Raw genomic sequence first — 23,014 nt, 5'->3', positions numbered from 1 at the left:
TTAAGTTCAGAAACAACATTGAATATTTTCATATTGTCTATGGACTAAACTGAACATGTACCGAAGATTCATGGACCGTATTGAAAAATTTAAAAGTTCGTGGACGTCATTGCACATTGGGCTAAAATTCATGAACCATATTGAACAAATTCAAAGTTCAGTTACCACATTGCACATTGAACCAGAGTTCAAAGACCATTTACGTCATTTTCCCAATTTAAATCTTGTCCATTGCTCCATTCCTCATCGATAATAAGAAAAAGGGATGATAATACAAATAGTCACTAAACTTTGGCCTAATGTGCAATGTGGTCTCCAAACTTAAAAATTGTCAATATAGTCCCTAAACTTTAGACTATTATGCAACGTTATCCATGAACTTTTAAATTGTTCAATGTAGATCCTGAACTTTTGGTATATGTTCAATTTAGTCCATCGAACATTTCAGGGACGATATTGCACATCAGGTTAAAGTTCAGGGATAATAGTGAATAAATTTTTAATTAAGGGATCGCATTACACCTCGGGTCAAAGTTCAATGTCTATTTATATCATTTTCCCAATTTAAATCTTGCTCATCGCTCCATTCCTCATCGATTATAAGAAAAAGGAACTCGTTTTTTTGGGTTTCAACACAACTAGATAATTTCTTCTCCAACCACGAGTTTCACACTTCAGGTATATAACCTTAAAAAGTATCGTGGTATGTCGTAAAAACCTTGATTAACAGTAGCCTCGTGGGGGCTCTTGGCTATTTGTAGTACCGGAATGGATCGATGATCATGGACGCCCAACGACACTTCGCAGCCTAGTCGGATGCTGCACCGGTCGATACTCCTCCACCAAGACCGAAAGCGACTCCTCCGACGTCCCTCTCCGCACGCCCGCACGGCCTTCTGGTTCTCCTCCACACCGCCCTCCTCCGCTCCCCCTGCCGTCACGACCGCGTCGTTGCAGCAATGCGCCTCTCTGCGCCGAGCCAAGCTCCTCCACCAGCAGACCCTCGTCCAGGGCCTGACCCACCTCGCCGCCCGCGTCGTCGGCTCCTACATCGCCTGCGACGCCCCGGCTCACGCCCTCTCCCTGCTCGAGCGGGCCGTGCCTTGCTCGTACTCGGTCTACTGGTGGAACGTGCTCATCCGGCGGAGCGTCCGCCTGGGCTTTCTCGACGACGTCCTTGGTTATTTCCGGAGGATGCAGAGGCTCGGCTGGAGGCCCGATCACTACACGTTTCCCTTCGTTCTCAAGGCCTGCGGCGAGCTCCCGTCGTTCCGTCGAGGCGCTTCGGTCCATGCGGTCGTCTGTGCTGATGGGTTCGAGGGTAATGTGTTCGTGTGCAATGCGGTGGTGGCAATGTACGGGCGGTGCGGCGCGTTGGACGATGCGCGGAAGGTGTTCGATGAATTGTCCGATAGAGGGATTGGTGATGTTGTCTCTTGGAATTCGATTATGGCTGCTTATGCTCAGGCGGGGGATTGTAGGAATGCGCTCAAATTGTTTGATCGGATGACCTGGGATAGTGGCCAGGTCCCCGATGCGGTTAGCCTTGTGAATGTCCTCCCTGCTTGTGCTTCGCTTGGGGCGCTGGTGCAAGGAAAGCAGGTACATGCTTTTGCGCTTCGTAGAGGGTTGTCTGAGGATGTTTATGTGGGTAATGCTGTGTTGGATATGTATGCCAAGTGTGGGATGTTGGATGAAGCGAGCAAGGTCTTTAAGCAAATGGAGGTTAAGGATCTGGTCTCGTGGAATGCCATGGTCACTGGATACTCACAGGTTGGCAGATTTGATGAGGCTTTGAGTCTTTTTGAGATGATGGAGGGTGATAAGATAGAGTTGAATGTGGTGACATGGAGTGCTGTGATTGCAGGGTATGCCCAGAGGGGGCATGGTAATGAGGCTCTTGATGTCTTCAGGAGGATGGGCCTTAGTGGGTCAGAGCCCAACATTGTTACTCTCGTTTCTCTTCTCTCAGGTTGTGCTTCTACAGGAGCACTGCTTCAAGGGAAGGAGACTCATTGTTATGCCATCAAGTGCGTTCTGAATAAGCTAGACAATGATCCGGGGGATGATTTAATGGTTATTAATGCTTTGATTGACATGTATGCCAAGTGCGGATCTGCTGGAGTTGCCCGCGCCATGTTTGACTTGATAGCACCAGAACATAGGAATGTGGTAACGTGGACTGTGATGATTGGCGGATACGCTCAGCAGGGGGAAGCAAATGATGCTTTGAAGTTGTTCTCTGAGATGGTGAATCAAGCAAGCCTCATAAAGCCAAACGCTTTCACCATATCATGTGGCTTAATGGCCTGTGCTCGTTTGGCTGCCTTGAGGTTTGGTACACAAATACATGCTTACATATTGCGAAATCAATACGATTCTGTGATGGTTCATGTTGAGAATTGCCTAATAGATATGTACACCAAATCTGGAGATATTGATGCGGGTAGAGTAGTGTTTGACCACATGCAGCACAGGAACACCATTTCATGGACATCTCTGATGACTGGTTACGGAATGCACGGACGTGGTGATGAAGCTCTCTGGGTTTTCAATGAGATGAAGAAAGCGGGCTTGGTGCCTGATGCGGTCACCTTCATAGTTGTCCTTTATGCTTGTAGCCATGCTGGACTGATAGATCAAGGCATTGAATATTTTGAAAACATGGGCAGAGATTATGGTGTTGTCCCTGGAGTAGAACATTATGCTTGCATGGTTGACCTCTTAGGACGGGCTGGTCGATTGGGTGAAGCCATGAAGCTCGTCAAAAGAATGCCTATGCAACCTACCCCCATTGTATGGGTTGCACTGCTCAGCGCTTCTAGGTTACACGGAAATGTTGAATTTGGGGAATATGCTGCTAATAAATTGTTAGAGCTAGAGTCAGAGAATGACGGATCCTATACATTGCTTTCTAACATATATGCAAATGCTAGGCGTTGGAAAGATGTGGCTAGGGTCAGGTCTCTAATGAAATCTACTGGAATCAGGAAGAGACCTGGTTGTAGCTGGGTACAAGGAATGAAGGGTACTGCCACATTCTACGTGGGAGACAGGACTCATCCACAATCGCAACAAATTTATGAAGTTCTCATGGACTTGATCTTACGAATCAAAGCTCTTGGTTATGTTCCACAGACGAGCTTTGCACTACATGATGTGGATGATGAGGAAAAAGGTGACTTGCTCTCTGAGCACAGCGAGAAGCTTGCTCTTGCTTATGGCATCCTAACAACGGCTCCTGGTGCGCCGATCCGGATAACCAAGAATTTACGTGTCTGCGGAGATTGCCACAGTGCCATGACATACATATCTATGATAATTGAGCACGAGATCATATTGAGAGATTCAAGTCGCTTCCATCATTTCAAGAAAGGGTCTTGCTCCTGCAAAGGCTACTGGTGACTTTGGTTGGTAAATTATCCACTGTTTTGTCGGATAGACAATTCTTTCCATAAAAAAGAATATCCATAAATTTTGTATGTTGTAACAAGATAGAATTCCATTTATGAGATGGACATTAAAGGTCAGATCATAGAGAGGTCAAACAAGGAAGAGGATGAACTGGAGGTACCTCGGCTTCATTGTCTTTTATTGCATTATCTGGAGGACATTATCTTGAAACATTTCATTTCTGATATTTGTAGTAACCATTCACATTCATTTTGTAGTGACAGCAGAAAGTAAATGTTGCTTTTACATCTTGTTTTTGATATCCAAGGACCATATAAGTTCGCTGTAAAGTAGGACAGTAAGATGTAGCCAACATGTTCTTTCATTCTATAGAGGTACTAATGAAAGTGCCGATTTAACAGCACGATAGTAAGGGGAAAGTCTCTGAATGTCATCTTTGTCAGTTAGGAAGGTTGAATCAAGAATAGATTCAACTGACAGCAGATTCAGAAGGCATACTGTTGTCATCTACTTAGCTATGTAACTATATGAGTATGTGTTATTGTACATAATACTCGTGTCGCAGTGGGAAGAATTTGTTGTTCTTCTCGAAATTATGTTGATATAGCCGATTGCCGTCAATGCAGTGCATAAGACATGAGCGTTTATCTCATCAAGTCTATTGTTAGGGAGACGTGACTCGCGAAGAAGAGTAGCGGAGTGATAGAAGAACCCCACGGGAGGATGTGGCCAGTCGGTCCATGTGAAACCCGTCGTCAGATCTCTAAGCGGTGAAATGTGTTTGGAGCAGTATACTTGCAATGCTAATGCCATGGACTTTTGAATCTTGAACAGAAGAAGTAAGAGTAGCTTCAAGCTAAAAAGCGCAAAATGGGAATAGCTAAGTATTGTTGAGCTTCAAAGCTAAAAAGCGCAAAATGTTCTTCTACTTAGCTTTGTAACTGTACGAGTATGTGTTATTGTACATCATTCATGAGTAAAACTCGAGCTCGAATTTTATAATTTCAAACCTCATGTGATTTTAAGTGTTTTCTTCTGTATTGCACAACGAATATGATGAAGGCTCGATTAGATGTGCAAGCTAAGTATTGATGAGCTCGAGCTCAACTCGACAATATACTCGAATAGCTCGACCTCTCGACTTGAAATTGAGCAACTTGACTTCCAGCAGTTATCGAGTTGAATCCAAACTATATGCGAGTAGCTTGATGCGATTTTGAATCTAATTTTGCATAGCTAGCTTGCTCGTAAAATTTTCGGTAGGCATCGGGCTTAGGGTTCATTGATTGCGTGTCCTTTTACCGTGGCTGGATGTCGCTTCGGATCAAAACGATCGCCATGATTGTCGGACGGACAGGGAACAACGGAAGAGGCATAGAGGCATAGAGGAGTTTAATGGTTCGGTTGCAGAGGAAATCGGTACAGGTTTAGTAATTTCTTTTTTCATTTTCCGATATCCACTATTTTTTTTTTCTCTTTTTCTGCTATTGGGACCATCAATGAACTTGTTCGTATTAACACATAAAGATAAGCCCGCTCATTAAGCTTTGTCTCGCTGTTCATTAAGTCTTTGAACTTAACGAGGTACTTCATAAATTCATAAAACGAAATAAACTTATCATCGATAAGTATGCAGTATGTTATGAACAATCTTCATATTTTCTTTCAAATCAGCACTCTGTCATTGGCTTCGGTAGCAGAAAGGAGAGTGTTAGCCTTTCGGTATCATCAAGACATTGGCCGTATTGATCATGGCATGCTACCGAAAAGAGGAGGCTGCGAACATTTATCCAAGTAATCCTATGCTTCATAAGCAGATAGAGTAATATATTGTCTAAGCTTGTAAACTATTATATATCAATTATCTGAGCATGTGGAAGGTTACAAAAGAGAATATTGGCTAAGGAACAACAAATGTTTGTGACGAATTCCGGATACAATTTAATTGATCGAATTCCGGCCCGATTACTGTATTGTCTCCCACTTGCACTAGTTCTTAGTTTGTTGCATGTCTAATCTAATTTAACTTGATAAATATCGTGGCAAAGTCAAAATATATATATTGACAAAGTCATGCCGATCGAGCTCGAAATTGACCTACTCGAGCTCGAGAAGTCAAAACTCGAGTGGAGTACTCCAAACCGGAGTAATAAACTTTATCACATGACTCAATTATAATTCGTATAACATTTTTACAATCTAGTCGACACAGGCACAAAGCATGTCAAGAAGAACAATCTCTACGGACTATGTGCAATCCCCAAAAGCAACACATTCCACACATCATTGAAAAAAATATTTACATTCCCATGATCAACTTAAAAGACGAGTACCTATAGCGACATAAAATAAGCAAATCTTACCACAAAAGATCTGAATGTCTAGTAATCCTACTTGAAGACAAATTGCAGCGTCAAGAACTCGGTTCAATCCATATAGGCGGAGAAATAGGATGACGAGATATTCCATCATAAAAAGAACCAATTCTTCCATCTTCCATGTGGTATATTCCCATGTCCTTACCTCCGCCATCCTTAGTAAAGATATACATAAGAGGGCAATCATCGGTGAAGTAAATACAGTTTGGCTCGATGGCATGTTGGTTCTCATCGACTTGTACCGAAAAGGAAGAGTTAAAACCGACGAAGAGGGACGCGTTCCCCAAGCTCTCGAGCTTGGTCCACTTTCTAGCCTCTAAATCGACGGCGAAAACCTGGAATTCGTTGGTTTTACAATCTTCACCGTTAAGTTCTTCATCGTCATCGTCATCGCTGCCACCTTGTTGTCCCAAACGCGAGACCAGCAACAGACGCCCCTCCGATTCCACCAAATATAGCTGCATGAACCCATCCTCGCGAATTTCCGGGGGCTTCTTCAGAATGTATTGAGCTGTCGGATCTGGTCCATCCACATCGCACGCGAATATATCACCTGGGGTGTTAACCGCAAGGAATTGCCCTTTATAATGTATGACGTCAAGAACAGCATTGCCCGGGCGAGTCAACTTTTTCCACTCCTCGTTGCCTGGTTTCCATATGCCTAACTTTCCATAGGGCGAGTAAAGGACCATCACCATATAGTCTGGAGACGAAGCGGGGCTTGCGGACAAGACAAATTTGTCGACGAAATCCGCATACGCGCGTCCTGGTATATATGATTCGGGGTCCCAGCCGGGGAGTTCGTCCAACCTAGGGAGCTTGACGATGTCGCGACCGGCGGCGACGGCGCCGCTGCGCGACAAGGGTTTCAGCATGCGGACTTCCAAGTCCGTGCCTACGGTCAAGATCCAACCCCGCGAAGAGAAGCGCCTCGTCCCCTTCACTTCCGGCAATGCGACTTTGTGAGTTCGCAAACTGAAGAGGCTGTAGAGCTCGGCGTGCTCGGTCTCGGTCCTCTCGTCATCCGCGAGCATCAACCACGGCACGTCGACCCTCTCTTCGAATGCGGCGGCACGCCACGTCGAGCACACGGATCGGAACGCAAACCAGTCATCTAGAAGGAGTTGTCTTGAGCACGTTTCTAGCAGCTCTTGGGGGAGATCGGCCCAATTCTCTGCCATTGTTAAAGGTTTGTATGATAGATAATTCCACAAATAGAGGTAGAATACCTATATATATTTGCCACTCATAAAAAGATAGACTCGTACCAAATAGGAATCCAAATTCTCTGTTAAAAAATAAAAAAGGAAAGAAAGTGCTCATTTGAATTATGCTTATCAGATTGCAACTATCTTTCCGGATATACATTGCTAAAATAGACAAGTGAGGAATACATATCGTCGAGCCACAAGAGAAAATCAGATAATGTAATTATCCTCGGATTTCCAGTATCATAAATGGAAAATAGACGGACATGTATATTGAAGGTTTGAGTAAAAGTGAGAAAATTGTTGGAAAAGAAAACGTTCGTTTGAGTTTAACTTTTTTCATGAAATAATATGCTTTTGGATTTATAAGAAAATCGATTCAATTTTATCGAATAGGTTGACGCATTTTATAAAAAAAGAAGAAGAGATCCAATGATTTTCATGTAGGGAAATTTTATCGCCCAGTTCGCCTGTTTTAGACACAATTAGTTTTTTTAAGGAAATTTTTAGTTATACGAGAGAAATAACTGTAGTTAACAAATAGGATCTTTTTGCTTTCTCGGAGAGAAAAGGGTGCGACACTCTAATAGCCAAAGCAGGGCAATCGCAAGGATACTAAATGGGGCAAGTCCTAGATTGCGCCTTCATTAATAAAGATAGAAGTATTCTATCATTGAATTAATTACCAAATATACGGTTGTCTTGTTTGGATAGAGAATCTTTAAGTCTAAATATTTATAATTAGGAATAATTTGCTTCCTTTTTTTGGTTCGATATTACTATTTTTATATATTCAGTAGATTCCTTGTTTAGTCAAGATCTCATATCGTCTCTTTAAATAAGTGATGTAGGCCAATGGCCAAATAAATTATTTGGAGATAAATTGAGGAAGAAGTTTCGTTTCTTTGTCGTTAGCTGCTACGTTAAGTACGCAAGGCAATGGAATTACATTGTGGAGTTGAAATGGAGAAAAAAAGCCCACTTCAACCTAGGGCTAATTCGGCAATTGGGCTTGGAGAAGAAGTAAATTTCCGGAATCCTAGAGCTGGTCTTGTTCAGCCGAATCAGCCCGATCTCCGGGAAGATGCCGAGGACGATCTCAATCGAGCGCCCCGACAACACGTGTGGGCTTCACCATGAGATGTCATCCATTCAGAGAAACCGAGGTAAGGCCACGGAATAGTATATTATGTTCCATCTAGCCGGTTTAGGTTGAACCGGGCCAAGGTCGACCTGGGCTCGAGTGACGATTCGGAATTCACCCGGTTAAGTGATCCGGGTGTACATTCACTCAGTTTAGGGTGAGCCGATAGGATCCTAGTGTTTTACTAAAGAGCGCCCTATTTTTCTAATGATTGTGATGGACCATGGCGTTATTTGTCGTTATGCCATGTCACCGCTGTCATTGCAACAATCATTCCTCCTGCGTTATCGACTATTCTCTTTTTTCTGCGGCTTTCAATTTGTGTTACGCATTGAATTCGGGATGTAAATTAATGCCAGCTCATGTCATTGCAAAGCGTTGCAGCTTGGTTGGTCGTTCGACTATACCAACTATGTACTTGAGTTTTCAAACACGAGTCTGGTTGTATTTTAATATCAATTGGGTATTTTCACTTAAAAATTTAGTACGGTCAAATTTAATGTGTGGTATTTTCATTTGATACGGTTATGTATCGCAAATAAACTTTATCTACCTTCTTTTTTTTTTATAGGGATAAGTATATTGAAAGTCATAAAACTTATCATCAAAGTGCAATTGAGTCATAAAACCTTCAAAAAGTTCAAAAAAGTCCTAAAACTTGTCACAAAGTGTAATTGAGTCCTAAAACTTTCAAAAAGTGCAATCAAGTCCTAAAATTTATCAAGTTAATCCAATTAAGTTCTTCTTTTGATTGCACTTTTTAAAAGTTTTAGGACTCAATTGTACTTTCGCAACAAGTTTTAGGACTCGATTGTACTTTTTGAAAGTTTTAAGACTTGATTGTACTTTTTGAAAGTTTTATGACTCAATTGTATTTTCGTGACAAGTTTTAAAATTTCTAATGCGCTTATCCCTTTTTTATATATGTATATAAGAAGACATAACAACGGTATACTCAGAAATTACTTTCCCTGTCTTTATGGTGTGTTTGCTTGAAAAATGATATGTGTCATCAAGGAATGGGACCGTCGCATTGTTGCTGCCTCACATCTCCATCTTTTACTTCTTGGTCAAACATATAAAGGTCGTGACAGACTTCCAATTTTGCTAAGTCGGTGATCATTCTAGTTTTGCTTCTCTGCGCAGTTTGGTCTCACCAGACAGCACTTATCATTCCCACCGAGTTTAGGAATACAGAAAGAAATAAATTTTAGGCTACCAAATTATTCCTCAACAGATGTGCATAAGGTTCGATTTGAAAAGAAGAAAATGCACTTCTTTTGTGGGCACAAATAGATATAACCTACAAAGCAAACGGGTTCTCTTGTTTCTCTTTAGTCAACGAAATCATCATATAATTCATCTAATCTCTTTCCTCGGATATGTTTATGTCATGATGCTCAATGCAATTGATTTGATGAACCCACTTGGCAATTGCTCGAAAACGTGCGCACCTACTTTATCTCATTCTTATATTTTAGTTCATTCGAGCTTGTGTAGAGGTTTCAATGCATATCTATGCTATCCTTCATAGCTAGAATTGGTGCTGTATTTCACTTGGCAACCTTGAGATTTAAAAAAAAAAATGTAAGCCATTTAAATTGGCTATTCATTTCATAATGTTGTTTGGTTAAATTAGCTGCCCAAACTAACGAAAAACAGTCTGTTCAAGTGGACGAGAACTTAAAGCTTGTCTTGGCTTTGATGGGCCCTCGATCTAAATAAAATTTATATACTGCAAGTTAAATTGTTTATTATCCTTTTTCTGTTATTAGTGTTTTTCCCTGGGATAAGAATATTAGGAGTGCCATAACTTTCGTACGGCACTTACTTGAATACCATAACTTTTTTTTTGGTCATTTGAGTGCCACAAATTTGAAAAAAAGATTACTTAAGTGCCATCGGCGATTTGCCTCGTCGGAAAATCCAACGTAGCTTCGCTGGCGCTGATGTAGATAATTTTTTAATATATTTTTGAATTTTTAATTTTTTTCGAAATTCTTTAATTTCTTTTTTTTGAAATTTTATTTTCCTTTTTTTTAGCTTTTTTTTGTTTAATACCGGCGACCCTCGCCGGCCGTGAAGCCCTCGCCTAGATGGGCGACAGCCGCCTTGCCCTCTGCCGCGAAGGTCCGGGCAAGGCCATCATGGCCTCGCCGGCAGTGGGAGAGGCCGCGAAGGAGTTTTGCCATGGATCTTCCATAAATTCAAAATGGAAGAGGAGCTTGAATCTTGGACTTGAATCTTGAACAGAAGAAGTAAGAGGAGCTTCAAGCTAAAAAGCAGCTCTCGGACATTGGAACAAAACAAATTTGACCACATAAAAACAAAAAATCAGACAGCCCAAGTATCATCTCCCTCCGTTTTGCTTGCTCTCTTTTTAATGGAAAGAGGGGCGGGCTGTGTTCTCTAGCTAGAATTGGTAATACGGGTAAGAAACCCATTTATTAACTCATTTTTAGTGGGTCTAGATTGAATATGGATCATTGAAAATTTTGAAAACAGGTCAAAATGGGTTTGCAACATTAAAGCCCAAATTTATATGGATCGAATATGAGTTGAAGTTAAATTAATATTTTACCCATATTCGACCATTTAAGTTATTAACTTGTAAGCTTGTTGGGTAAATTGCTAAAGTGAATCATATTATCATAACATGTCATTTAAAAAAATATTTTTTATTTTTTTAAAATCGAATTTTTAATTTTTTTCTTTTTTTGTTTCCTTCTTCTTAGGCCATAGGCAAGCTCAAGCTCGTCTAGATCGTGAGCTCAAGCTCGTCCGGCAAGCTTAAGGCTTGTGCAGATCATGAGCTCGAGCTCGAAGCTCGAAGCTCGTCGATCTAGCTGAGCTTGCATGCAGCCGACCGAAGAAGAAGGAAAAAGAAAAAAGAAAAATAATTAAAATTTTCATTTTAAAAATAACAAAGAAAAAGAAAAAAAAAGATATACAAAATATAAAAAAATTATTTTTTAAAATTAAAAAAATTGTTCACTTAACCATCTCTCATTCGGCCATTTCAACTCTCTCCATCTCCTCTTCCCAAAGTCACGCAGCAGCTTTGCCACCACCTGAGTGTGGCAAAATCCTCAAATCAGCGGGAGGGACTCATCGCACACGACATGTGCGTCCATCGCCACTTCACCTTGACATGTGGTAGGGACTTATCGCACACAACACGTGCATTCATCGCCACTTCACCTTGACGTGTGGTAGCTGCGGCTTGGTGTTTCGCAACCAGCCAGAGCTTTTGGATCATCAAAGTGCTATTCCCAGCGCTAAATGCTGAGGTGCTGGGGTTGCAGTGGATGGAGTGGCCGGCGACCACATATTGTTGATGGCTTCTATTTTTTCCATTGACATCTCCGCCTTGCTCCGTCTCAAAAAAGAAGAATATAATAACAATACTCTTTCTTTTGTGCATGTAATAAGAAATTTTAGGAAGAGAGTACTTTAATACACGGACCCAATTTTAGGAAATATTATTAGCTACACCTAAATCATGTAGATTCTCCCCATTATCAAGAGTACCTCTGATTATTGTCTATTTTTCTTTATACAAAAATATTTATACTTTTTCCACTTTACAAAGTGGTCTTTAGATTACTTTTCGATCTATTAATCTCACTTCAAATATCACTTTCCGCCAAAATCATAATGATTGGATATTTGATGGAAAAAAAAATCATATCATAATTTTCTATCAAAGCAGTCCATTCGGCTCAAATTCCGGAAATTCTCAATCTTGACATATATTTTGAAGAATGAATCACATTTTTAAAAACTCAGATCACGAGCTTTCCGTTGATATAAAAATTGAGTTAACCAAAAATCGGATGAAAAAGTTATAATCGATTGAAATTCGATCAAATTTGAGTAAAAACAAATAATACATATAACATATCATCTTTAAAAAGAATGGTGGCTAAGCCACACAAGACTGACTAACACAACATAAAAAAATGACGAGGAATATCAATCACCAGATTAATCCCACGACTAATGTTTTAGATAAAATTTAATAGTAAATTAAGAATGTTAAGTTTTGTATTGAATGGAATATATAAAAAGACTTTTGATGTTATTCTTAATTACTTGACCAAACATATAATATGATAGTCGAAACATGCCCATAATAATGTCACGTGGCATATAATCAGTGGACAAAAAATATTATTACCAACTAAATTGTTTAAAAAATGAACTATCAATTTTAAATATAATCGAAGTTAGTGGAAGCACCAAAAATCAGATTTGGTGGGCCCACCACAAAAATCTTTGGAAAGGAGGAGTATTTGGGTGCACCGCAGGCTCTGTCCAACAGATATCATTTAAAGCCTTCCAATTATTGATCACCAATTGTACACTGACAAATTCAAAAGTGCGTTTTCCATTAATTAAAAAAGGATATGGAAGAAAGAAAATTAAAAAAAAGAACATAATGAAGATAATAATTCCGTGTAACAAATGCTTAATTAGTCCGTCCAAAAAAAAACAATTGCTTAACTAGTAGACGTGACAAATTTCGATGAAGCACTAATAATTAATGTAGGTGGACAAATATAATACTTGACTCTATAAATTGAATACTTTACGTAATACATCTCTTAATTTTTTTTGGTCGGAAATAATACATCTCCTAATTAACAAACTGAAAATATAAAATTCGACCAAAAAAAAAACTGAAAATATAAAAAGAGTGCTAGGTTACTCTTTAAGTCTCATTAAATGTACTTTTGAAATCTAAAATTTACTATTTTGAAGTATGCGACCTATAACATGTGTAATTATTCCATTTTTAAGCACAAAGCCAAAAATATAGTCTACACTCGTATTGACCCGTTTGGTTCGGCATTTGGGACAAATCTTTGGCCAAATGCAAAGGCCTTTACCCTAAGGGCTTTGGGAAAATACAAGACTATTTTGTAAACTATAACTGAAAAGTGCTTTGGGGAAATGTAAGACTATTTGTTAAACATATATTTAGAAAGCTTTTCGGCATGACCAAATTAATTTTCTTAATTTTTATATTTAAAAAATTGAAAAAAAAAGAAACAATAATCGTAACTATTATATTTTCATGCTGAGAATAATGTAAAAAATATATATCAACAAATTTATAAAAAAAATCACATCATACGAATTTGATCATAACTTGTGCACAAGTATTCTAATATTTGCATCTCAGTATAATAAATAACGTGGACCGTGGAGAACATGGCTAGTGGCTTATTGTAAATTTATATGTGGATAATGTCCATAGTTCAATGACTACATTGAATATTTTTATATACTTTATGGACTAAATTGAATATGTATCAAAAGTCCAGAGACGACATTGAACAAATTAAAAGTTTAGGAATCACATTTTATATTGAGTTAAGTTTAAGGACCACATTGAACAAATTAAAAGTTCAAGGATCACATTTCACGTTAGGCCAAAATTTATGAATCGTTTGTGTCATTTTTCTATATTGAAGGTCCAGAATTACCTCAAGCCCATAGCTGATAGCCCACCACCAATTACCAACTTAGCTCACGGAGCCTAGAGGCGGTGGCGCGTGGCTCGCACGCCGGCGAAACTGAGGGGCAAAAGGAGCGCCTCACCCTAGCGCTGGTTCCCAATTCGGCCGCGGGGAAGAAGAGAACGAGAGGCTTGAGGGAAAGCCGCCAAGTCCAATGTCGGACCCTTACGAGCGAGCGAAAGGTGGGAGGCTGACCTTCAAGGGCGGAGCCCTAGCGACCCGCAGCAAGTCCATCGACAAGAAGCACAAGAAGAAGCGCAAGCAGAAGCTCAAGGAGGACGACGCCGCCGCCGCCGCCGCCGCCGAGGACGGCGAGATCGAGCAGCCGCGGGTGGAGGATGGAGGCGACGGCGACGCCGCCTCCGCGGCGGCGGCGGCGGGGGGAGGCCAGGACATTTACACCATCGACGCGGCGAAGAAGATGAAGTACGAGGAGCTGTTCCCCGTGGAGGCGAAGAAGTTTCGTTACGACCCCAAGTTCAAGGCCAAGACCGTCGAGGACGCGCTCGATGACCGAGTGAAGAAGAAGGCGGATCGGTACTGCAAATGAATCGCCGTCGGGTGAGTTTCGAGATTCAGGTCTGGTTTTTTGCGTGCTAATGCTATCGCTGAGTAATTCTTAGGCGATTTAAGGGTATATAGGTGTTGAATTTTGAACTGTCGGCCATTGTTTTGTTGTTTGTCCGCTTCTCGCAGCAGCTTCAGGTGTGTAATTTGGAGAGACGAAAGTAACGAGTGTGTGATTTAACATCTGACGTTGCTGCTTTGCTTCGTTCTTATGGGATGAATTTCGTGGAGAAAAATTCTCAGGATTGTGTCTTGAATTATCTGCTGGCTACCGGAGCTACTGCGACTCTTTGAATTTGCGCTTTCGGGATGAATCAGAATAGGAATTCTCTTTTTCTTGCCGTAACTTTTACTTGGAGAGATGACCGTGCGCGTGGTGACATAACTCTGCGGTATTGTGGGCAGTGAGGAAGACTTGAGTTGTGCATATCATTGAAATGAATATCAAGTTGGTGTTGCCCAGTGCTTTTGATCCCGAGTTTTGTCTGAGCTGACAGTTCTTAGAGTTGGATCAATGTGCGGGCGCCTCTTGCTTCGGGTGGTGTTTTGTTTGGGGGGGAGGGTTTGTCTGAATTATTTAAGCGGTCCACATAGTGTCAGCATGTTGTTGCCTGTTTTCTTTTTCGCCTGGTAGCATCTCTTATCCCTTGTTTATCCTTGTCTTTCTTTGTACAGCGAGTATTTTGCAATAGGATTGGTTTTAGACGGGAGCCTTGATATGTAAAGTTAAGCAGCTATTTATCATGTGTGAGTGTTCTGTTGGCAAACTTCCAATTCTACTTTATAGTCTGTAATGCTCTCTGCTGCCTCTCTTGTTTGGGGATCCTACCGACTGTTTCCTCAACCGATGTGCTTTGGCTGCAGTTAATGGTAGATGTCACCCTTTTAACTTTAGATTGAATTATAGGTGACGTTGCCTGGTGGCAAGGGAGGGGTGGGGCAGGGATGCAGACCGGGGTTCAAACCCCGGTAAAAGCAGAAATGCTTAAAACGACCAAAAAAAAGGTGCTCTTCCCAATAGGAGACTTTGATAGTCCGCAGGCTCTCATAAAACCATGTCTATAACTTTGGTGCAAATATGGAATATGTGTATAGATAGTACATTGTTTTTACTACGATAAATAGTAGTTGTTGACTTGGTCAGAATAGTGTCTTCTATGGTGAATGAGAAGGATGAAATTTACTTTTTTCAGTCAATAATGTGAATGATCCGCTCTGAAGTAGCAGAAATCTGAATCTTAGAAGGTAACGCACTGAGGAATGAGTCGGATCCATCCTTCCTTTTATACGATGCAGGGCAGCCTCACCTGCAATGTGCTATTTTTGGATGTAGTATTTGTTGGATGCCCATCTCTCGCTGTTAGGAGTGCATGGCCTGATTTAACTTGTGGTGTTAATCTGACTGCATTGTGGAACTCATGATGACCAATGACCGACTATGACAGCGCTCTCCTTTTACAGAAATATGGATAGAATATAATGAGAATTACCTTTTCTGTGAGACAAACTGGCGAAGGTGGCACCATTAACCCGATCTTGTCTAAAGAGCATTTTATTTGTAACATAAGCAGGCTAGCTTTCTTGACTGACAATGCAGCTAGTTTTTGCTGCTGTTCTTCTGGCTTTTTCGTGGTCTAACTTTGTAGTTATCTGTCTTTTTTGTTTCTTAATCTATATCGAGTTGATATCACCAGTTTATTACATTCATGTGGAGGTGCCATCTTTGTTTGCTTGTAAGTTGATAGTTTTTCTTTGTTCATTGTGTTTTATGAGTTAGTGTTGCCAAATGCGGTGTCTGGAACCTTTGAAAAAGACATCATGTTAGTCAATTGCCTTTTGCGGATCTCAGCTCTCTATTCTTTCCCTAGAAGTTTATTAGTTACGGGCTTGTTTGTTTGGATTTCTCACAAGTAAAAAGAAACTTTTTTATTTTCCCGAATTTATGAAAATTTATGTGTATCTATGTTTCAACGGTTATGAATTGTGAAAGTTTTAGGTGTTTTAAGATTGAAAAAAAGCAAAAGTGTGCCCTACAAGATTTGGAAAAAGCAAAAAATCTAATTGTCACTCTAAACTGACCATAAACTTTCATGCATGACTGAATTTACGAGTACTACGAAATGATCTTGCCTTTATTGTTCGGATTACTTCTGCTCATGTTAGATATAAGTGCATATGTATAAGTGCATATTGCTGCTTCTGGACCCAGAGAATTAAATCCCAATTTGGCTTTCATTATTGTTCTGCCTTCTCCTGACCGGGTGCTATCCATGGTTTGCAGGAAACATGTGCCATAGATGCTGAAGCTGCGGTCACTCTTAATTGCAACTGAATTACTGAATGTATAGCAAACCAATACTTGTCATTGAAGGTTAGATTGGGTTTGTGTTCTTTTGAAGGACATGGGAAGAGTAACCTTGGTAGTAAGTACAATAGTCGGTTCGCACACATTCTCCTAAGGCTGTCCCCGTTTCTACAATATGGAGAGAGCTTCTGATGGAGGTTTTCTGATTTGTTTTGATTGCATGTGGTCGCTAGCAAGACTGATGGTCTTAAATAGTGCTTAGCTAAACACATAGATTATGTGCTTTTTGCATTGCGATCGTGCTTTCTATGGACGATGCATTTGCTCATTTTAACGTAATTATTCGGTCGTTGGTTCTACGCTGCTTTGCACTCTGACATGTAGTCTTCCGATCAGTTCTCTGCAAGGGTATGCTGTATTTTATCCTCGATCGCCCAACTGAATCCGGTAATGTTCTGGTACATGTTGTTGATTGACAAGCATCTTTGTGAGAGTCCAATTTGCGATCCCATCACAGCACCAGATTGCTATGGAGTTAGATATATCGCCGGGCCATCGGTTCTGCGGTCTTCTAAACATTGTTTCCTTGTAATCAAATGATCCCTTCTTTCCTCTGGCCCAAATTCAACTTGATTCGGATGCTGGGCAGCGTGCATGAAGCAAACAGGCTGCTGAAATAACTTGATTCTATATCTTAGGCTCCGTTCGTTTGGCGGAAAATATTTTCCCGGAAGTCATTTTCCTGGAAAATGTTTTCCCGGAACATAATTTTCCGGTGTTCGGCGACCAATATGAAAAAGTTTCGGAAAATATTTTTCGCCGGCGGCGGTGGCCGGCGGCGGCGGCGGGCGGCGGCGGGCGGCGGCGGTCGACGACCTTAGTGAAGAAGAAGAAGAAGAAGCTCCGGAAAATGATTTCCGTTTTTGAAGAAGCGGAAGTCATTTTCCATAGACTTAGGCTATTTTGTAAGGGGGGAAGGAAAATATTTTCCCACGGAAAACGTTTTCCGCCCCCGAACACCGGAAAACCCGGAAAATATTTTTCGGAAGAATATTTTCCGCCAAACGAACGGAGCTTTAAGGTGGTTTCTTTCGCTGAAAATTCATGATAAAAAAATATTTTTTTATAAAAATCATGATTAGTTTTTATTTATTTTGTAGTTTGGGGAAAGTGATTTCATTCTTGCTAAAAGGAGAAGTCATTTTCTTCCAATCTAAACTTCTTTTTTTTAGTTCACGGAAAACATTTTCAATATATCAATTAGTTTAACATTCCATAAAGTTGGAAAATAATTTTTTAAAAACAGTTTTTCCTTAAAACAAATGGACCATTAAACATATGCACTCGATTAGCATTTCCATTATTGGTTTGGAGATCAACTGAGAGTCATGATTTTATCAAAAAGTTGTTCCTTGTAAGCTCAAGCAAAATATAGTTTGCTCAGAAAATGCTATTCTGGATTAAGTTTAGTATGCAAAAGCATAATTAAGGGTAGCGCTTTTTCCACTCCCAATATAGCTAAAACACTCCTTATTATAATATTTTGACAATATTAGCCTTCATGGATCCCAACATTTTTATGTATTCTTCATTTGCTTTTCTTCTTTCTCTTATTTTGCAGATCCACTTTCCTTTTTCTCATTTTTTTTTGTACTCTCTCTTTTTAAAACATCCCTTTTATGTCAATAATCTGTGTTGAAGTTCAAATTTGCAAAAACCTCCTCCTCACCCTACTAGTCCTCTTCCATCTCCATTTCTTCAACTCAAAGCTCAACTGTAAGTAAAAAAATCCATCTCACATCTCTACACTCCCATTCCATCCCTTTCGCTTTGTGTCATTCATTATCTCATTTCGCATCAAACTCTTCGATTGATCGATCATGAAGATAAGAAAAAAAACCCCATTAAAGATTCAAATCAAGGGGTTGAAGCTCTATCCAAAACCTCATCAAGCTCAACAGAAATGTCTACTTCTTTGTCTTTGTCTTCTTGGTCATAATTGTCACCTTCATTGTCGATTCGCCATCACCTACCAACCTCCAGATATATGTCTCGAATATTTCCCCCCATCTCACTAAGTTGTTTACGCAAACCGAAAATGCGATCGACAAGGATTTGCCCCTCCTTGCCCTCGCGATCTCTCTAACTTCCGCGCCCATCTCAATTACCGAGCTGTCGTCGCCGGTGATTAAGAGGACTGAAGAGGTGATTGTGAACTCAACTCTCAAGTTCGAGCCCTCATGCGGAACCACCGTCAATTGTTCAAATCCCTATGTTTTGATAGGCGTTGAGTTCAATGCGGGAGCCTTTAGGTCTATTGTGTTAGTGGGGATCAAACTCCGATTAACGATTGAAAAATTGATGAGTGCAACGCGGCGTGGACGACAAGTGACACAGATTGACCACAAAAGAGAGTGTTCTTTTTTCGACAGATACTACCAAGGCTTGAACCATGATCAAAATTAAGTAAGAATGGAGAGAAGTAACGAAGAATGAGGAAAATGGGGCCCACAAGAAAAAATAAAGAAGAAAACAAATGGGACACTACAACCAAGCAAAAAAGGAAGTTTAAAAAAGATGGGACCCATAAAGGTTAAAATTGTCAAAATATTGTGATAGGGAGTGTTTTAGCCATGGTAGGAGTGGAAAAAGCGCGGCCCATAATTAAATGACATTTCCTTTTTCCTATTTTCTTCTTATGGAGCTACACTTTGGTCTCACTCACTTGGTCACTCTCTTCCTGGGCAAACTACAGTTTCCTCCCCAGATTTTGGCATTCACTGCAAATGATCCCTACATTTCAATTGTTGAAATCACCCTCCAGAATCTTGAAATCGGTTACAATGTCTCCCCTGTTGTTGGCTCAGATCATTTTTTTAATTGAAGCCCAGTTATGTGTTTATCCCGTGACGAATTTGCTCTCCTATACAGAGTAAATTTGTCTACCAACAAAAAGGCGAATTACATTTCGCCACCCTAGTTTTTGGCATACGGGACAATTTACTCTTAACTTTTAAATTGTTTCAATCTTGTCCGTAGAGTACTGTAAAGAATTTCAAAGTCACATTGACATAGATCTGGACCAACTTTTTTTATCTAATCTCCACCGAAGATCGATTTGGGCTACCGAAGCAAGAATCGTCCTGCCTTCGCATCGGTGTTTGATACTTGTATTATATGTTTCTTATAAAATGGTCGGCATTAAAGTATTGTATCTTTTGTTTAACAAGCCAAGCAATTGACTTGCAGAGTTATTCCTCTATTTTTTCTCTACGTTCTGGGTAAAATAGAACTTGGGGGTCTGGGTTATCTCTTGTAAGGGAATCTTGGGTGTGCAGTATCTCTGTGATTGTGAGAGTTGTACTGAGAAAAGATTCACGGTTGAGAGTGCGACCCACTGTTTGGTGTTTGTCGGGTTGAGGGGTGTGCGTTGTAATTTCTCCTGTTATACAAGTGAGTTCCGTGTGCTTGCCCCGTGGATGTAGACAGACTTATCTGTCGAACCACGTAAATTTGTGATCTCCTCTTTATTTTGCTGCACTTGTTTTGCTTATCACTTCGTGCAACGTACGTACCAGTTACGTGAGGTGAATTAGCGCAACAATTGGTATCAGAGTCGACGGTTCGAGAAGCCTGTGCTGCACATGATCGACGTCAACGTACGTGTTTCAGCTTTGTGCGATGGCTGCATCAACTTCTACAAAGTTCGAGGTGCCAAAATTCAACGGATCCAACTATCCATTGTGGAAGCTGAAAATGCAAGCGGTGCTGGTGAAAGATGGTTGTGCAGTTGCTCTTGCCGGTAAAGACGAAAAGCCGACAGAAATGAAAGATGAGGATTTTGCACAGAAAGATCAAATGGCAATGGCGGATCTACTTCTGGCGTTAGATGATTCTGTCCTCTTCAATGTCTCTGAAGAAACCACCGCCAAAGGCTTATGGGAGAAATTGAAGAATCTCTACGAAGGGAAAACAATGTCAAACAAAATTTTTCTTCGTCGGCAATTATACAGTTTAAAGATGAAGGAAGGCTCCTCTTTCCATGAGCACCTGAACAGGTTCAACACCCTATTGAGCAAATTGATTTCCATCGGCGTCAAAATCGAGGACGACGAGAAGGTAACACTTCTTCTATGTTCTATGCCTGATACATGGGATTCCTTGATCATGAGTCTCAGTACTGGAGCGGATCTTGACATGGATTCAACTATAGCTACGTTGCTGACGGAAGAGTCTCGTAGAAAAACTCTCGAGAGCACTTCTGGTAATGCTATGATGGCCAGAGGAAGATCCATGGACAAAGGTTTCAGTGGGAGAAAGAAGTCAAGGTCCATGTCAAAGAGGCGAACTTTGGGTCCTTGTTGGAAATGTGGACAAAAGGGTCACATGCGTAAAGATTGTAAATCCAAGGAGAATCAACAAAATCGCAAATCTGATTCTCAAAATGCATCAACATCAGCAAATTCCCAAGGAAACATCGTTGAAAATGCGAGACTTACCCGAAGATGGCGAGGTGATGACTCATAGCCCAATAAAGAGCGTGCAACATCAATGGATTTTGGATTCGGGCGCTTCTTTCCATATGACACCACATAGAGACAGGTTCCATACGTATCAGTTATGTGATGGAGGTACGGTATACATGGGCAATGATAACTCATGTCAAATCGTGGGGATTGGAGATGTTCGTGTTACCATGCTTGATGGCATCACGCGTACAATATCTGGTGTACGGCATGTACCAGATATGCGGAAAAGTCTACTGTCGTTGGGAAAGTTTGATGAAAATGGCTATAAAATTATTCTGGAAAAGGGACGAGCTAAGATCGTCAAAGGAGCACTTATCGTGGCGAAAGGAGAATTAATAGGCGGTTTATACAGGCTAATTGGAGAGACCATAGTCAGTGAAGCCATAGTTGCAAATGCTGTGACAGAGTCGGCAACTATCTGGCACAGGCGTTTGGGACACATGAGCATGCAAGGACTGAAGGTACTTCTTGATCGCGGTCTTCTTCCTGGTTTAAAGACTATTAATTTAGAATTTTGTGAAGATTGCCAGTTTGGAAAGTTTCATAGAACTCCCTTTCGTCATTCCACAACAAGAAGTCAGAATATTTTAGACTTGATACATTATGACATTTGGGAGTCTCCTGATGAGTCTTTGGGTGGTGCCAAGTACTTTATTTCATTTATCGATGATTTTTCCAGAAAAGTTTGGGTTTACATCCTTAAAAGGAAAAGTGATGCTTTTGCTTCTTTCAAGAAATTTAAAGCGTTGGTAGAAAATCAGAAAGGAACAAAAATAAGGTGTTTTAGAACCGATAATGGAGGAGAATATATGCTGCAAGAGTTCTTAGATTTTTGCAGCGAGCATGGCATTCAAAGACATTTTACGGTCCCTTAACTCCACAACAAAATGGAGTGGCCGAGCGTATGAATCGTACGCTAATGGATCGTACTCGAAGTATGTTGAGCAGTCTTTGGTATGAAGCGAGTTTTTGGGCTGAAGCCGTATGTACGGCATGTTACATAGTGAATCGTTCCCCAACAACTGCTCTTAATGGACAGATTCCAGAAGAGGTATGGTCTGGAAAACTGTTGACTATTCTTTCCTCCGTACTTTTGGTTGTGATACTTATATGTGGGTTCCTAAAGAGCAAAGGACAAAGCTTGAAGCGAGGTCCAGAAAGTGTATTTTTCTTGGCTATGCAGAAGGTGTAAAGGGGTACAGATTGTGGGATCCTACTATCCACAAAGTCGTTATTAGCCGAGATGTCGTCTTCAATGAAGATTCGTTGCAAAAAGACAAAGAAACGCCAAATGCTGACTTGTCACAAATATTTGAACTTGAATCATCAAAAGAAGTTCAAAATCAATTTGAAGAACATTTGACTGATACTTGATGAAGCTAGTGGAGATGAAGGCGATAGAGAGCATACGGACAGGCCGGTGGTGAAACTCGGGGTGACCAAGGACCTCATAGGAGGACTACTAGACCTCCAGTTTGGCTAAATGATTATGTGACAACTTTCGCTTGCATAACTGAAGAGGGAGAGCCTTGTACATATCAAGAAGCTTGTGAGTCCAGTAATGCTCCTCAATGGAGAGCATCTATGGAGGAGGAAATGGAGGCTTTACACAAAAACAAAACCTGGGATCTTGTCAAGTTACCTGAAGGACGAAAGGCTATCGGTTCCAAGTGGGTCTACAAGTTGAAAGAGACAATAACGGAAATATTGAACGATATAAATCTCGTTTAGTGGTGAAAGGTTATGCTCAGAAATCAGGTATCGATTTTAATGAAATTTTTCTCCGAGTTGTTCGTCTAACTACTATTCGATCTTGTGTTGAGTGTGGCATGTGTGCTTGACTTAGAGCTTGAGCGAGTTGGATGTAAAAACAGCCTTTTTGCATGGAAATCTTGATGAAGAAATTTTTATGACTCAACCTGAAGGCTTTATTGAAGAGAACAA

At 40.6% G+C, this 23,014-nt stretch overlaps 3 protein-coding genes across 5 annotated transcripts; 2 read left to right on the top strand and 1 right to left on the bottom strand.

Moving 5' to 3' along the window:
• The first annotated feature begins 714 nt into the window (after positions 1–714).
• LOC115690643 (pentatricopeptide repeat-containing protein At5g16860) lies at positions 715–3,663 on the top strand. The gene has a single exon (XM_030617062.2). It carries the CDS (start codon positions 817–819, stop codon positions 3,403–3,405), a length of 2,589 nt encoding a protein of 862 aa, XP_030472922.1. The 5' UTR covers positions 715–816; the 3' UTR covers positions 3,406–3,663.
• Positions 3,664–5,827: 2,164 nt separating this feature from the next.
• LOC115690642 (putative F-box protein At5g55150) lies at positions 5,828–6,973 on the bottom strand. The gene has a single exon (XM_030617061.1). The coding sequence runs from the start codon at positions 6,971–6,973 to the stop codon at positions 5,828–5,830; it is 1,146 nt and encodes a 381-aa protein (XP_030472921.1).
• A 6,750-nt stretch (positions 6,974–13,723) lies between these two features.
• On the top strand, positions 13,724–16,898 carry LOC115690650 (uncharacterized). Of its 3 annotated transcripts, none has more exons than XM_030617074.2 (2): positions 13,724–14,248; positions 16,518–16,898. In XM_030617074.2, the coding sequence occupies exon 1, from the start codon at positions 13,824–13,826 to the stop codon at positions 14,217–14,219; it is 396 nt and encodes a 131-aa protein (XP_030472934.1). In that variant the 5' UTR covers positions 13,724–13,823; the 3' UTR covers positions 14,220–14,248; positions 16,518–16,898. The 3 variants fall into 3 exon arrangements, with proteins under 3 accessions (XP_030472934.1, XP_056177430.1, XP_030472936.1); XM_056321455.1 differs by lacking the exon at positions 16,518–16,898 and adding an exon at positions 14,468–14,694 and having other exon boundaries at positions 13,724–14,230; XM_030617076.2 differs by having other exon boundaries at positions 13,725–14,230.
• The last annotated feature ends 6,116 nt before the right edge of the window (positions 16,899–23,014 follow it).

This window comes from Syzygium oleosum, unplaced genomic scaffold (genome assembly GCF_021117445.2).
Source record: "Syzygium oleosum isolate NSW1041296 unplaced genomic scaffold, Sole_v2.1 Sole_v2.01, whole genome shotgun sequence".
Classification (NCBI taxonomy): Eukaryota; Viridiplantae; Streptophyta; class Magnoliopsida; order Myrtales; family Myrtaceae; genus Syzygium; species Syzygium oleosum.
Note: the sequence above shows the minus strand (reverse complement) of the source record. Positions and strands in the feature narration are given on the sequence as shown.

Excerpts from the sequence above, each read along its gene's own strand:
- LOC115690643 (XM_030617062.2), top strand. The coding sequence starts at position 817 with ATGCTGCACCGGTCGATACTCCTCCACCAAGACCGAAAGCGACTCCTC.
- LOC115690642 (XM_030617061.1), bottom strand. The coding sequence starts at position 6,973 with ATGGCAGAGAATTGGGCCGATCTCCCCCAAGAGCTGCTAGAAACGTGC.
- LOC115690650 (XM_030617074.2), top strand. The coding sequence starts at position 13,824 with ATGTCGGACCCTTACGAGCGAGCGAAAGGTGGGAGGCTGACCTTCAAG.